The sequence below is a fragment of the Alexandromys fortis genome, unplaced genomic scaffold (genome assembly GCF_014885135.2).
Source record: "Alexandromys fortis isolate MF-2015 unplaced genomic scaffold, M_Fortis_MF-2015_v1.1 scaffold_71, whole genome shotgun sequence".
Classification (NCBI taxonomy): Eukaryota; Metazoa; Chordata; class Mammalia; order Rodentia; family Cricetidae; genus Alexandromys; species Alexandromys fortis.
This window is the reverse complement of record NW_026067954.1, coordinates 7,722,754-7,736,297: the sequence shown is the minus strand read 5'-3', so window position 1 is coordinate 7,736,297 and position 13,544 is coordinate 7,722,754. Positions and strand designations below refer to the sequence as shown.

The following is a 13,544-nucleotide window of genomic DNA, read 5'->3' as shown; positions in this document are numbered from 1 at the left end:
TTTTTTTTTTTTTTTTTTTTTTTTTTTTTTTTTTTTTTTTTTTTTTTTTTTTTTTTTTTTTGGAAGGATTGAACTAAGAGGAAGAAAGAGCATCCAGGGAGTAAAGGCTTCCCTGGGAGTTTCTTATATCTCCCAAGGGTCTTTTTTTTCTAAACACTCTCTTAAGTAGGACTCCTTTTCAACATAATCTCTCCTTCTTTCTTTTCTAGATTCTTCAGGAAGATAACCTTTTTAGACTGTATTTCTTTAGAACATCATCATCACCCGTCCACCACCCAAGAGACTATCTATCTGGTTAATCTTCAATTTTAGTTAAAAAGTAGAAGTGCAATTGCTCCTGAACCTAAGAATGGGAAAGAAAGTGACTTCAAGGAATTCTTATGACACAGCTACTCCCTTCCTCAGAATAACTGTGGATATGACAATCCCAGGCCCAATATAGTAGCATTTTAATCCAAGGAAGCTGCAGGCACCTTACTTGCATCTTGGGGGGTGCTTTCTAGAGATCAGGGTCAGAGACCTGATCCATCAATGTGGTCAACAGGCTTTGGGAGCTATTTAATACCAGGCATGGAAAGTATGTAAATAACAAAGTAGTAATTAAAGAGAATCAGAATCACTAGAGATTTATTTTCACATATTTTATAGCTAAGGACTTTAATTTGGGGACAAATATTAAAGAAGGCACTAGAACCTTTTGGTTGATTAAAACCTGAAAATCTCTGAGTAGTTTATGTCTGAGGGCCAGTTATTGCATAACTTTTCCCCTGGCAGACAAAGGGCCTCCCAGGGGCTGCTGCTCTGTAACAGAAGCAGAGAAGGTAAGAAAAGAACAACCCCTGGGAGATAATGCCTCGCTAGAGGCTGGACTCTCACAGGGGAATCACCACAGTGGATAAAGGGTATGCAGAGCAAGGAAGATGTTCAAAGGTAGCCTTGCCTCAGAAATGTCAGAAGAAAATGGAGAGGACTGGGTAGAGGGAGAATGAAGGCTGGGCTAAGGGAGGCATGTTTGGTGGTCTGACCCCCATATCAAAATGGTCTGAGATTCTCACTGAAAGTGCAGATGGACAATGAGAGCATCTTTGCAGGAGGGTGGTATTTCTTGGGTGTTCATATCCTGCACTACATGGTATTATATCCTGAAGTTGAAGATACACATAAAATAAAGAATGTACTTGCTAGTTGCCAGCAACCTTCCTTGCACTGATGAGAAACATTGGGAAAAGCAAAGCTAATGAAAACCCAAAGCTACTCTTATGGCCCAACTGCTACTTTCATGTAATAGGACAGTCATTATTTGCTTCTTCAACATATGCATGTGATCACGCAGCAAATAATGTCCATTTTATGGATGTCTGTTTGAATGTTTGTACTTAATACTAAATCAGTGTTCAGATATTTATAACAGATAAGAATTCCAGGCTAAGACTTTATTTTCAAAAACGTAAGTTCAACTAGACAGAACAGAGATAAAGTTGTTGTCAAACATAAAAATAGGAGTTGAATTGCTTCCTTTTAGATGGATCTTTCACATTGACTTGGCCATATGGACACTGGAAAAGAAGGACAACAAATTATTATCAAATTATTTAACAGTCACTGTGGGAATGTGCATGTCTCACGGTGGGACATATCTTGGGTACTAAACAACACAATGGGACCTTGGGTAAATAGTCCTAATTAGGGTTCAAGAACCATTTCCTAAGTGTATCCTTCCAACTTCAAGAATTTTACTGTCAAACCCCCAATCTTACGAAATCTATAGGCCCTACATTTATGCGATGCTGTCATGCATTTGATTAGGAACAGCTCGTGGCATAGGTAGGAGTATCCATAAATGTGAAGACTGACATTTAAAACTGTCTACAGTTCATATGTGTACTGGTGACTGGTCTTTAATGAGAACGTGGACTAGTGAAAGAAATAATATCTTCTTGCAGGAAAAATACTCAAAGTGTTCTGTAAACAGTTGTTATCTGCTTACAATCTTAACCAAATAACAATACGTCCCAGTGGTATGCCTCACAATAGAAAAAAAAAACCCTCTGATTTCTTCTATGCTCAGAATAGAGGAAGGAATAGTCATTCACTTTGACTGTTAAACACAGGTATGAGTCTCCTGAATAAGCCTACTCAGACCTGCAACACTAACTTTGGAGTAACATAGCCACACAGTTCCTTTAAACACTGACTAGAAGAAAGGGAAACAGGGAAGAACAGGACAGGAGGGGGAGAGGGTGGAGAGGGAGATAGAGAGGATAGGAACTATAGGAAAGTAGAGCACCAGTACTGGAGACCTGCCCAGGGAAGGGGGACTGTGAAGCAGGGAGTGGAACGCAAGCAGAGGAAGTCTTGCGAGATCCATGTCTCAAATGATGGGCAAATGTCTGTTTCTTAAGATAGCAGGATTTCCAGGACTTGAGCTCCAACATATTTATTTATTTCTTCCTTTCTTTCTTTTTTCTTCCTTCCTTCCTTCCCTCCTTTCTTTCTCTCTTTTTTTTTTTGAATTTTCTTCCTGCTCTCTGTGCTTGCCTAGTGAAGACAACTTCTTTCAGACTTTGTGAAAGCTTTCCTCCCAATAAAGAGTTACTCTGAATTTCAAGTCTTAGCCTTTGGAGGAGCTGATGCTTGCAATGAAACGGTACAGAATTCCATTAACTTTAAAGGTCCTGTGTTGGTACTAACAGCTTCGTTGTCCTTTGCTGAAACAGCTAGTGAAAAGCACACTCTAGGTCTATTTAGCTTTTTTATATGACTTGTTGTTCAAATAATAGGTATTTATGAAGTTACAGAAGCTCAGCCAACTGCTTGAGTAATTCGAGAACTGTTACTCACGTGTCTGCAGGCAGAACCGCAGCAGGCACCTCTCTGCAAGTGGGCCAGCCTTGTGAACACCACGTACCCTGTTGCTGGGTCCACATAGCTTAGCTGGCCAGCCTGAAGAGTAATAAAACAATGTATTAATCTTTGTTAATGTTCATCATACCTCCCTAGTAATATTTTTTTGTCCAAAACTACTGTAAAAATAAGAGTAATACTAAATTTCTTTCCCAGTAATCTAGTGGCGTTTGCAATAAAGAAGCAAATGCATTTCAATGTTATATACAATCTAACTGTATGTGATTAAAGGGAAAAACATACAGCTTCAGTAAAATGAGAAGCTGATGGAAAAACAAGAAGTCCTCTGTATGCAATAACTATGTAGCCACCTCTCTGATACTTTTCATCCAGCTTCTAGGCAACGAGCTCAATAACAAGTGATTTAGATGATTTTAAGAGCCTAAGAGGCTGAAAATGAACTCCACTCAGAAGTTGCAGTTACAATTTCAGTACTTACAATATGTGGATAATGATTTAAATCCACAGAAAAGGTGCTAATCAAAGCCAAACAGCCCTTGCAGAAAAGCATTACCTTTGTTATTATTGAACACTCTCTATACCTTCATGATGTGTTGCCCCGCTACACAGTCCACACTATTTTCCCCTCCTCCCCAGCTCCCACTAACGCTAGCTCTAGTCTTACAGGAAACAAAGTATTGTTGGTTTAACAAGCTTGAGCAAAAGCAACTTCCAGCATACAACTTCAAGTGTCAGGGAAGCATTTTCCACCTATGCACAAGTATCACTTTAATGATGCTTCTTAGCCTCCAGATTTTAGAGGAAGCTTCCCTATAAACTTTTATGTAACACCTTCATCTCCAGTAGCTCAGCATATCACTCTTGCATGTAGACTTTCATTAAAATGTGCAAGAAATATGCAGCAGGTCTTTAGACATACATTTTTCTTTTTTCTTTTCTGTTTTTGAGACAGGGTCTCACCATATGGCCTTGCCTGGCCTGGAACTCACTAGGTCGTCCAGGCTCGCCTCAAGCTTACAGCAACATGTTGGGTGAAAAGTATTACCGGCTATGCCATACACTTTTTTTAGTCATGAGCATCTTCAACTGTTCAGTGTCATATTTAATGACATCACTCAACTATGGTTGACATTTAGACCAACTAATGTTGGTCCAAGTCTAGGTTTGCTCTAAGGCACAACCCACACAGATAGACCACAGTGCTAAGAATCCAGCAAGTCTCAATGATGCTTTCAAGGGCTTCCCAAATCCCCGGGGTCATATGACACCAGGTGCAGTCAACACTGTAGAATGGCCCACTTCCGGGGCCTCACTTCTTTTTCTTTTCAACTTCCCATCTCTACAAAGCTCATGTTTGAAGACAAATAAACAAAACACTGCAAAGTCTTGAGCAGTCTTCACTTTTGGTAGCTTCCATGTGTTTCCTGGGGACAATTATTTGGCAAGCTGCCCCTGCGCACGCGCTCTCTGCGTGTATATGGTGCACCTCTGAGTTTGCTGACTGCCTATACACAATTGGCCCTCACTAAATGAGCCTCGGATAATGATGGCAACAAAGATGAGGCAAGCGAGCAGACAGTGACTGGGAAGCAAGCCGTCCAGTGAGGATGCAATCAGCAGCAGAAGAGCTATGAGGCCTAGCTGTCTTGAGGCACGGAGAAGTGCAGTGGTTTGAAAGCTCTGATTTGTGGCAAAGAGAACTATCAAGCTTATTTGGGGTTTTATGTAGGGTCTCTTGGACTGTCCTGTAATCTGTGAAACAATGATGAAACAGTCGTGGGTTCCCCAGGAAAGGCAAGTTCCTTTCTTCCCCCATGTTGACTGAACCAGTCTTCACACGCACTGAAAACAATGAGACTTCCGGGTTTTACCTTACATGGTGACTAGTGGGGACAAACTCCATGTGTCATACTTAAAATAAGAGGATGAGCAAGAATAATCAAATACTGCCAATAATCTCTTGATGACTCTTTATTTACTTTCAACCCCTGAAAAGGTCAGCAGATTCCCAGGGCCAACTATTGTCAAGGGAGAGATGTCAACCTTAGGAAACGGTCAAGGTTTTCCTCTTTACCTCTGTGGGTCAAACCAACCAAAATAACACTCAGTGGTCTTATCAAGAACTATCAAGGGGGCTGGAGAGATGGCTCAGTGGTTAAGAGCACTGCCTGCTCTTCCAAAGGTCCTGAGTTCAATTCCCAGCAACCACATGGTGGCTCACAACCATCTGTAATGAGGTCTGGTGTCCTCTTCTGTGCAGACATACACACAGACAGAATATTGTATACATAATAAATAAATATTTTAAAAAAAAGAACTATCAAACAAAGAGCTTACTATACAGGTTTATGACAAATCACGTTTATATCTTATAGAACTTAGAATATAATAAATAATGCTATCTTCAAACTCTTGTAGTCTGAGTTGTTGGGAAGCTGCGGGGAGATAAGGATGGATATTAGTGGTGACAATCAATTGTCAAATCCACAAACCAGAAGAAAAGGTTATTTAAGAATGCATAGGGAAAAATGCAAACTTGCCCGACAGTAATTTCCTCTGCTCACTTGGACTTAGGGACAAAGGATGAGAGGACATAAGGAAAAAATGCAAGGCATCTGTCTTGTCTTGTTTTCATTATGAAAGTCACTGCATGGCAGCAGGTAGCTCAAGTTACCGTGCTCAGGCAACATATCTGTACGTTTCTGTCTCCATGTTTCCATCTTTGATTCCTTCACACCCCTTTCCCCACCCAACACACTCACACACTGGAGGGCGCGCGCGAGCACACACACCCCGAGACAAGCCTTTAGCTGGGAAGACTGATCAGAAACCGAGTGCCACTCTCACGCAAGAGTGCGGCCCGGTTTCTCGCAGAACCCTCCCAGCAGACGCACGACGCCGATCCGCCCCAGGCCGGAGGCCCAGGACCGACAACTCCTGCCCCTCCGCCCGGGGCTGCCTCCGGGGGCTAGGGGCTGAGCACGCGCAGGCGCAGAGGCCGCGGGACAGGCTGGAGCGGGCCTCACCGCGCAGGCGGCCTCGTGCAGCCCGGCGATGTGCCGCTCGGCCGCGGTTAACTCTTGGCTCGCCGGATGCCTCGGCTCTCCTTCGGGCGCCCCCCGCGAGCCTGAACCGGAGCCGCCGCCGGCTCCTTCGGAAGCCGAGCTGAGGGCTGAGCTCGGCTGCTGTCGGAAGCCTTCAGCCCCAGGCGGTGGCCTCCCTAGCGTCGCTCTAGCCAGCGCCGGGAACCCACAGGCCGCCATGGCGCCGCCACGGTGGGAGGCGTAGCGACGCCTGGGAGGCGGGGCGATGGGCGGGGCTAAGAGGGGAGGCGGGGCTGTCCTTCACTCGGCCTCTTGGCAGAGAAAAAACGTGCCCCGGAAGACTGGAACAAGATGCCGTCTTCCGTTCTCAGTTCTTAAATTCTCTGCTGTGTTTCTTCTGAGATAAAGGGGGAGCATTTTCATTTCCCGTCAGGCTAGGTTATAGCATAATCGTAATTATTTAAAAAAATTGAAAGTGAGCCGTGTTACTAAGTACCTTCAGCCCATATAGAAAAGGCTGTGTGTTTGCTGCTCATGTGTGGAGGGAATAAAGCTGGAAGCACAAACTTGGTGACTTAGCTGGCTCACTCTAGAATGAAACTCAAGGAAAAGTCTCACGCTAAGAAAAGGTGCTGTTCACATAGGGAAGTTTTCACAAAATCAAACCTAAAAGCCTGTCTGAAAGACAAAGTTACACCCATACTCCTACAAAGTTAATTTGGAGGAATTAGCACAAGCACAGGACATAATTTCATGTGTTAATTAAATTAACACCATGCCCAGCCTGGACCGGTATCCTGGGTTTCAAGAGAAGGGGTGTTGAATTAGTTAGTGATCATCGGTATAAAGAAGAGAGAAGAGACCAGAAAATGACTGAGCAAGAGAGATCGTTGTAGTGATGTAGTAGCTCTTCGAGTTGACCATGAAGTTTATTTACACAGATTTACATGTGGGAAGATAACATAGAACTCTACACACAGTGTTCCAATATTGCATTTCTGGTTTTCCTGTTGTAGTGCATGTGGATGTAGGCTTTGGGTTAAACCGGATTAGAACCTGTCTCATAGATTTCCAACTCATGAATCTGAAATTATTTAAAATTTAGAACAGTAATAAATCAGAGAAATAATGGTTTCCAGATCACTGAATACAGAGAACCTTTCTTCAGTCTCTCCTTTATTCCCAATTTTAACCGTGCCCTTGATGTAGGTCTGGTGGTGTGGAGCTATTATCCTAGTGCTCAGCAGGTGGTCGCATGAGGACTATGTGTTTGCGACCAGTCTGGGCTGTATACTGAGTTCCAGTCATACGAAATCCGGTCTAAGAAAAAAATCATCCCAGTTAGTCAAGGCCTACGAGCATGCAAGCTGAGGATGCACTTTGTGTTCTCACATGTTACCACTGTTTGCATTCTTTAAAATATAACCAAAGTTGAAAATACAGTTAAAAGAGATGAGAAAATATCTCACTGCTAATAATTCCCAAATATTCTGGTAGTTTAATTATGACATCATTTAGATATTGAGAAAATATGTCTTCAATTTTCATTTGATCTGCATATAAAGGTTACCTTTCCTTACACCTCTTGTATGCAAAGGCCCTGCTGGGCTTGACTCCTAGCTCATTCTCGTGTGTGTTCATTTCTTTTCAGATTCTCTCTGTTCACAGTAGCCAACACTGTATGACAATGAGGTTATCAAGTCCAACCTCAGAAGGTAGGTGTGGGTTTTGAATGAGAATGGTCCCCATAGTCTCATATGTTAGAATATTTGGTGCCCACTTGGTGGAACTCTTTGGGAAAGATGAGGATGTGTGGCCATGTTGGAGGAGGTTTGACACTAAAGGTGGGCTTCGGGGTTTAAAGCACCCACACCACTCTCAGTTAGCTCTCTCACTGTCTCCCTGTTCCTCATGGTTGTGGATCAGATGTCAGTTCTCAGTTATTAATCGGAGTCATGCCTGCCTGCCTCTTGCCATGCTCCACACCATGATGATCATAGTCTATAACGCAAAAACTGTGAGGCACCAAATTAAACACGTTCTTTTATAAGTTGCCTTGGTCATGGTGTTTTGTCATGGTTCTAGAAAAGTGGGTGAGGTACTCGTGTTATTATGAAGCTATTCTAGCTGGATTTTCATGTAGCATGATATTGGCTAGATTTTATATCTCTCCCCCAAATCGTGGTGTTTATGTTGGCATTAAAACCTGTCTATCATGTTTGAGGGTACATTTTAGGGAAATGCTTTCCCCTGTAATCCATTTATATTAAATTTTGGGTTTTTTGTTTTTGTTTGTTTGTTTTGAGATAGCGTTTCTCTGTGTAACAGCCATGCTGTCTTGGAACTCATTCTGTAGACCAGGCTGACCTCAAACTCACAGAGATCCTCCTGCCTCTGTCTCCCAAGTGCTGGGAATAAAAGCGTGTACCACCACCACCCAGCCTACATTAATTTTTAAATAGGTGTGTTAAGATTTTGGGTTGCAAGATTATACACACACATATACACACATATACCTACATACATATGTACAAACATATATACATTATACAAACTGAGACTGGCTAGAATAAAAGGACTGTTTATATAAATAATCATGGAACATTAACTGGATTTAGCACTTGAGGAATTGAGCAGAGCATGGCTCTTTCCATTTTCTGTTTCAATGCTGATTTGCTGTCTACACTGTCTCTTTTCTCATTGATGGAAAGTGGCTGCAAACAGACCCTAGGGTGTCATAGATTCTCATTCTTGTCTTATGAAGAAAAGCAGACCTTGCAGTGAAGCTCCAGGTGAGGAGAAGCTCCCGGCCTCCTAGAAGTTTTAGTAGTCATCATCTGTTGTGGGATATTTTGATCGTACTCAGACACTCCCATGTTGACAGAAGATTTCTGTACTTCCCATTCCCACAGCCTTTCAGTCCCAAAGAAACACACAGAGGTCTACTTTAATTATAAACTGGCTGACCTATTAGTTCAGGTTTCTCATTAACTAATTTCTACATTTTAATCCGTAATTCTTGCCGTGTTAGCCACGTGGCTTTGTACCTTTATCAGCAAGGCATTCTCATCTTGCTTCCTCTGTGTCTGGATGACGACTGCAGACTGCATCTTATTTTTCCCAGAATGCTGCTGTTCTCATTGTCTCACCTATACTTCCTGTCTGTCTACTGGCCAATCAGTGTTTTATTAAAATATAAGTGACAGAGTACAGACCATTGTCTCACAGCACTCCCAGGACTACCAACGAAGTTTACTTTGGATCAGAGGGCAAAGCTAGCCACTAGCTGATCAAAATTAGCCATAAAGTTTGGAGCACTGAGGATATATAGGAAGACAAAGGAAACAGGAGGGAGGGGCTTAGAAAGATTCTCAGCCATTTTGGATCGAAGAAGGAGAGAGGAGAGAGGAGGTCACTGGTTGTTCCTCTGCTGCTTCCCTGATTATTCAGGTTCTTACCCTAACATCTGACTCCCGAGCTTTTATTGATAAAGAATAATTAAATAAATGCTTCAATCTTTAGTGTGAGAAATAAATCTCCTTGCTTCAGGTTTCCAGATGGTTTTTCAAATGACCTTTCGTATTAGTTATCCCTCCCCCATTCCCTTCTTTACCCATTCCTGTCCCTATTTAATGTGAAAGGGATCTGAATAAAGCCACCAAATAATAGGGACGACAACAACCCAACCAGACATCTTATGCTACCAAGCAAAACCTCCACTGCTAGGAATAGGTTACATTTTGTTGAATAGTTGTTAAAGGGTGTCCCATGGAACCCCCTAAGCATCACAGGCTATTTACAGGGCTATTGTTTTCTCTCGTGATGGCAAGGCCCTGTTGCTGAAGATAATGCTTACATCTTTGAACACAGAGATCAGTCTGGCGCTTAACTAGAATCTTTACCCCTACTGACTAATGTTCATAGTACTGGAAGCCACTCTGCATGCTACCATAGGAGAGAGGTCCTGTGACCGACAGCAGCAATCTGCCTGCAAGATACACTGGTGCAGTAGTGGCACAAATGTTATGGAAGTAACCAACCACTTTCTGATTTCATTTAAGGCTAAGATGAAACTCATCCCTTATATTGCTAAAGTGACCAGGAACCTGAGAGTTTAGATATATCATGGGACTAGGGTGTGTGGAGAAACCTAATACTATTATTCTTCTGAAGGAAAATAACAATAAAATGACTTCTAATGACAAACTGCTAAACCCATAGATCATTGCTTTGCTCAGCCCACATCAGAGAAGCCTCTTCTTGTAGTAGATGGAAATTTACACAGAGACCCACAACTACACAATGTGGAGAGTGTGAGAGACTTTAAAGCACTCATCCCTAAATGGGATGTCTTTATCGAACCTCTTCCATCAAGACTCATGAATCCATGCAGAAGAGGAGGCAGAAGGATTTTAAGAATCAGAGCTAATGGATTACTTCGAGGAAACAGTGTCTTCCAGACACAGCAGGCTGAACTCACATGTGAACTCACAGAGACCGTGTCAGCATGCACAAGGCCAATTCAGGTTCAGGCCAGATGGGTTTCCAGCTCTGTGAGAGGGAAGTGAACATGGGGTCCCACCCCCTAACCAAGCTATCTGTAACTGATACTCATGACAAAGGGAAAATGGACTCTTTCCTTTGGAGGGTCCTTGGGTGAATCAACCACACTCTGGGGTAGACCTCGTGTCCAGGAGTCATTGGTCAACACAAAATGAACTCAGTAGTGTTTTTGTGAACTTTTTCTTTTGTTTTGACTCTATGTTTTTAAATCTCATTAGTCTTTAGCTGGTTTGTTTTGATTTTCATTTTTATGGGGGTATCTTGTTTCTCATGTTTTTGTTTTGAGAGAGAGGGGGGTATGAAGTTGGGTGTGTAGGGAGGTGGCGAGGAGCTGGGGGAAGAGAAACATAGTCAAAATACACTGAATGAAAACATTTTAAACCCTTGCTTCATAAATAGAGCACCAGAGCCTCAGATAGAAAGTGAGGCAGTTCATTTTATAACTATGTGAAAGCTGGCATCAGCTCAGACGGATGTGAGTGCTGCCTGCATGCAGAGGAGAGTTTTAAACCATAATGAAAGCGAACCCCTCCCCTCCTCTCCTCTCTGGCTGGGCAATTGGAGAGGGACGATCTTATAGACCATCTGAGCCCTACCCGCCCCTCTTTCTCTTAACCTTTGTCTTTTGTGTAAGAAAACACCCCGCATGGGCTTCAACTCTACATTTTACATCCTTTTGATTTCAAGCTTATCAAGTGTGTGACCTTGTATGCAAGCTTAGCTGTTAGTACTTTTGTATTTAGTGCTTTTAGCTTTTGAGGGCGGTATGTTTAGCAGAGTTTGGGGGGGGCATAGCTAGACTATCAGGCTTCAGTAAGGGTCTAACATTTTCTGACTGGAGGCACCTCTGGAAATAAACATCAGGGTTTATTTCATACCAGCAGCATCGTGTTCATGCTTCAGTCAGTCTTAGAACAGGTTACGCTTAGCTAGTCAGGATTAATCTAAACCTGTGCGCAACTCCTTTCGCTGTCTGAAAGCAGACTTTATTAAGTGGATACAGACCTTTAATCCCAGCACCCAGGAGGCAAAGGCAGGTGGATCTCTGTGAATTCAAGGCCTGGTCTATAAAACAAGTTCCAGGACAGCCGGGGCGACACAGAGAAACCATGTTTTGAAAAACCAACAAGAAATTAAAAAGTGGACTTTATTAATGTTGAGGCCATAATTAACAAATATCTACTATGGTGTGACATCCACAAACAAGATAAATTCACCAGCCTACCCAATGACTTTAGTATTTAAATTTTTATCTTGAAATGTGTCTTCGGACCCCTTTCCTCCTCCTGGGTTGCCTCATCCAGGCGTGATGTGAGGGGTTGTGTCCGGTCTTATTTTATCCTGTTGTTCCATGTTGGAGTGATGTACCTGGGAGGCCTGCTCTTTTCTGGCGGGAGAAGGAGAAGGGTAGATGTGGGGGAGAGAGGAGGAGGGGGGCTGGGAGAAGTGGAGGGAGGGGAAGCTGTGCTCGGGATGTAGTGTATGAGAAAAGAACAAATAAAACTTAAAAGCAAATTTTTAACTGTTCCTCTGGCTTACTCTGGTAGTCCTTCCTTGACCCCTCATTTATTATACATGCCCTTTTGGTTTTGGCATTGCATGCTCAAAACACTCCCAACAATAGGAAGCATGCCCTTTCTGTCTTCTCGTCTCTAGAGCCCGCCTTGCACTTTTGCGTGTAGTACTCTGAAACAGTAACGGCTAGAAGACCCGTGGCTGCATAATTAAGTTGTTGTCGTGCTCCTAAACACTGGTCAGAAATGCCATCTGGAACTGTAAATTATCTATACATAATATTACACATTTGAACACATATATATTACTTGCTGTAAATAAATGCTTTTTAAAAACTTAAGCGGAATGGTTTACTAAATCTGAAATCTTGCTAAGTAACTGGGTTATTTCAGTGACACAATGATAATGCATACATTATCATAGATCTGACCTGAGCCCCTAAATTGTTGCCTCCTCAAGTGATGTTTTTAATTATGAATTTATCGAGCTGTGAGTGGAGAATTAGCGCCGGAACACAGAGCTAGTAACATTCTTCTTGTCCACATACTGCCTGTTATAGTCAGTTATTTTGGATGCTGAGTTATGAACTCAGTGTTTTTCACATAGCTGGATGGTGTGTTATGACATGACATGCCGCATGCAGTTGCATCTTCACTATCAATTCCTATGATTGAGAGCAAATGTTACACGCCCCTGAGGTTGCCTATGGGACTCTATTTCCTTTTTTCCCCCCATTTAATCAGAGATTGAATAGCACACGCTGTTTCACAGAGCTGGTCTCAGAAAATTCTTCAGGGAATTCTAGCCATTTCTGTTTGTGAGCTCTGCTGACTTCGCAAAGGCTGCTGGTCCATCAGCATCACCCGCCTGGAGCACTGCTGCACTGGACTCTTCCTTCTGTGGGGTTCCTGTTATCCCTGGCGAGCGCAGACCAGCCACGTGACATCAAGGAATCTAGCTGTTTCATTTCCCTGTCCTCCCTCCCTCTTGACTGTTGTCATGAAGAGCAGCCTGGCTTCTACCCCCATTGCATCCTTCAAGTCTCTCAGATGACTGGACTGGTCAGTTCAGTACCCTCCTGTGGTACCCACTGGGCTGAGATACTGAACTCTTTACACACACGCCATACATCAGGTTCATCACCAGGGGCTGTCAGGGTTTTTTTGGGTGACATTATTGCACCTGTCCTCCCTTGGGCCCCAGCCTGTGCCTGCTCTGGTAGTCTCTCTGTCAGCTCGCTTTGCTCGTGGTTCCCAGACTTTCCTGCAAGGTGTGCACGCGTCGCTTCACAACTCCGCTAAGATCCAGAGCACGACTTCCTTTGCATGTTCCTCTTACATAATCTTGTTCATGAGACTTTTCCTTCCCTGCTCCTTTACTGCCGGGCCTTCAGGGATAAATATGGTCTTACTTACTTTTTTATGCATAGTGGCACAAACACTCTGAAAAAGAGAGAGAGAGAGAGAGAGAGAGAGAGAGAGAGAGAGAGAGAGAGAGAGAGAGAGAGAGAGAGAGAAGAAAAACTGGCCTGGCCAGGAAGAATAAATAGCCATGAAG

At 43.0% G+C, this 13,544-nt stretch overlaps 1 protein-coding gene across 1 annotated transcript; it reads right to left on the bottom strand.

Annotated features, from left to right (window-relative positions):
• Positions 1 to 1,412: 1,412 nt before the first annotated feature.
• Positions 1,413 to 6,154, bottom strand: CUNH1orf53 (chromosome unknown C1orf53 homolog). The gene is made up of 3 exons (XM_050151652.1): positions 5,892 to 6,154; positions 2,842 to 2,943; positions 1,413 to 1,556 (listed from the first exon to the last, which is right to left on the bottom strand). The coding sequence occupies exons 1-3, from the start codon at positions 6,126 to 6,128 to the stop codon at positions 1,485 to 1,487; spliced, it is 411 nt and encodes a 136-aa protein (XP_050007609.1). The 5' UTR covers positions 6,129 to 6,154; the 3' UTR covers positions 1,413 to 1,484.
• Positions 6,155 to 13,544: the final 7,390 nt, after the last annotated feature.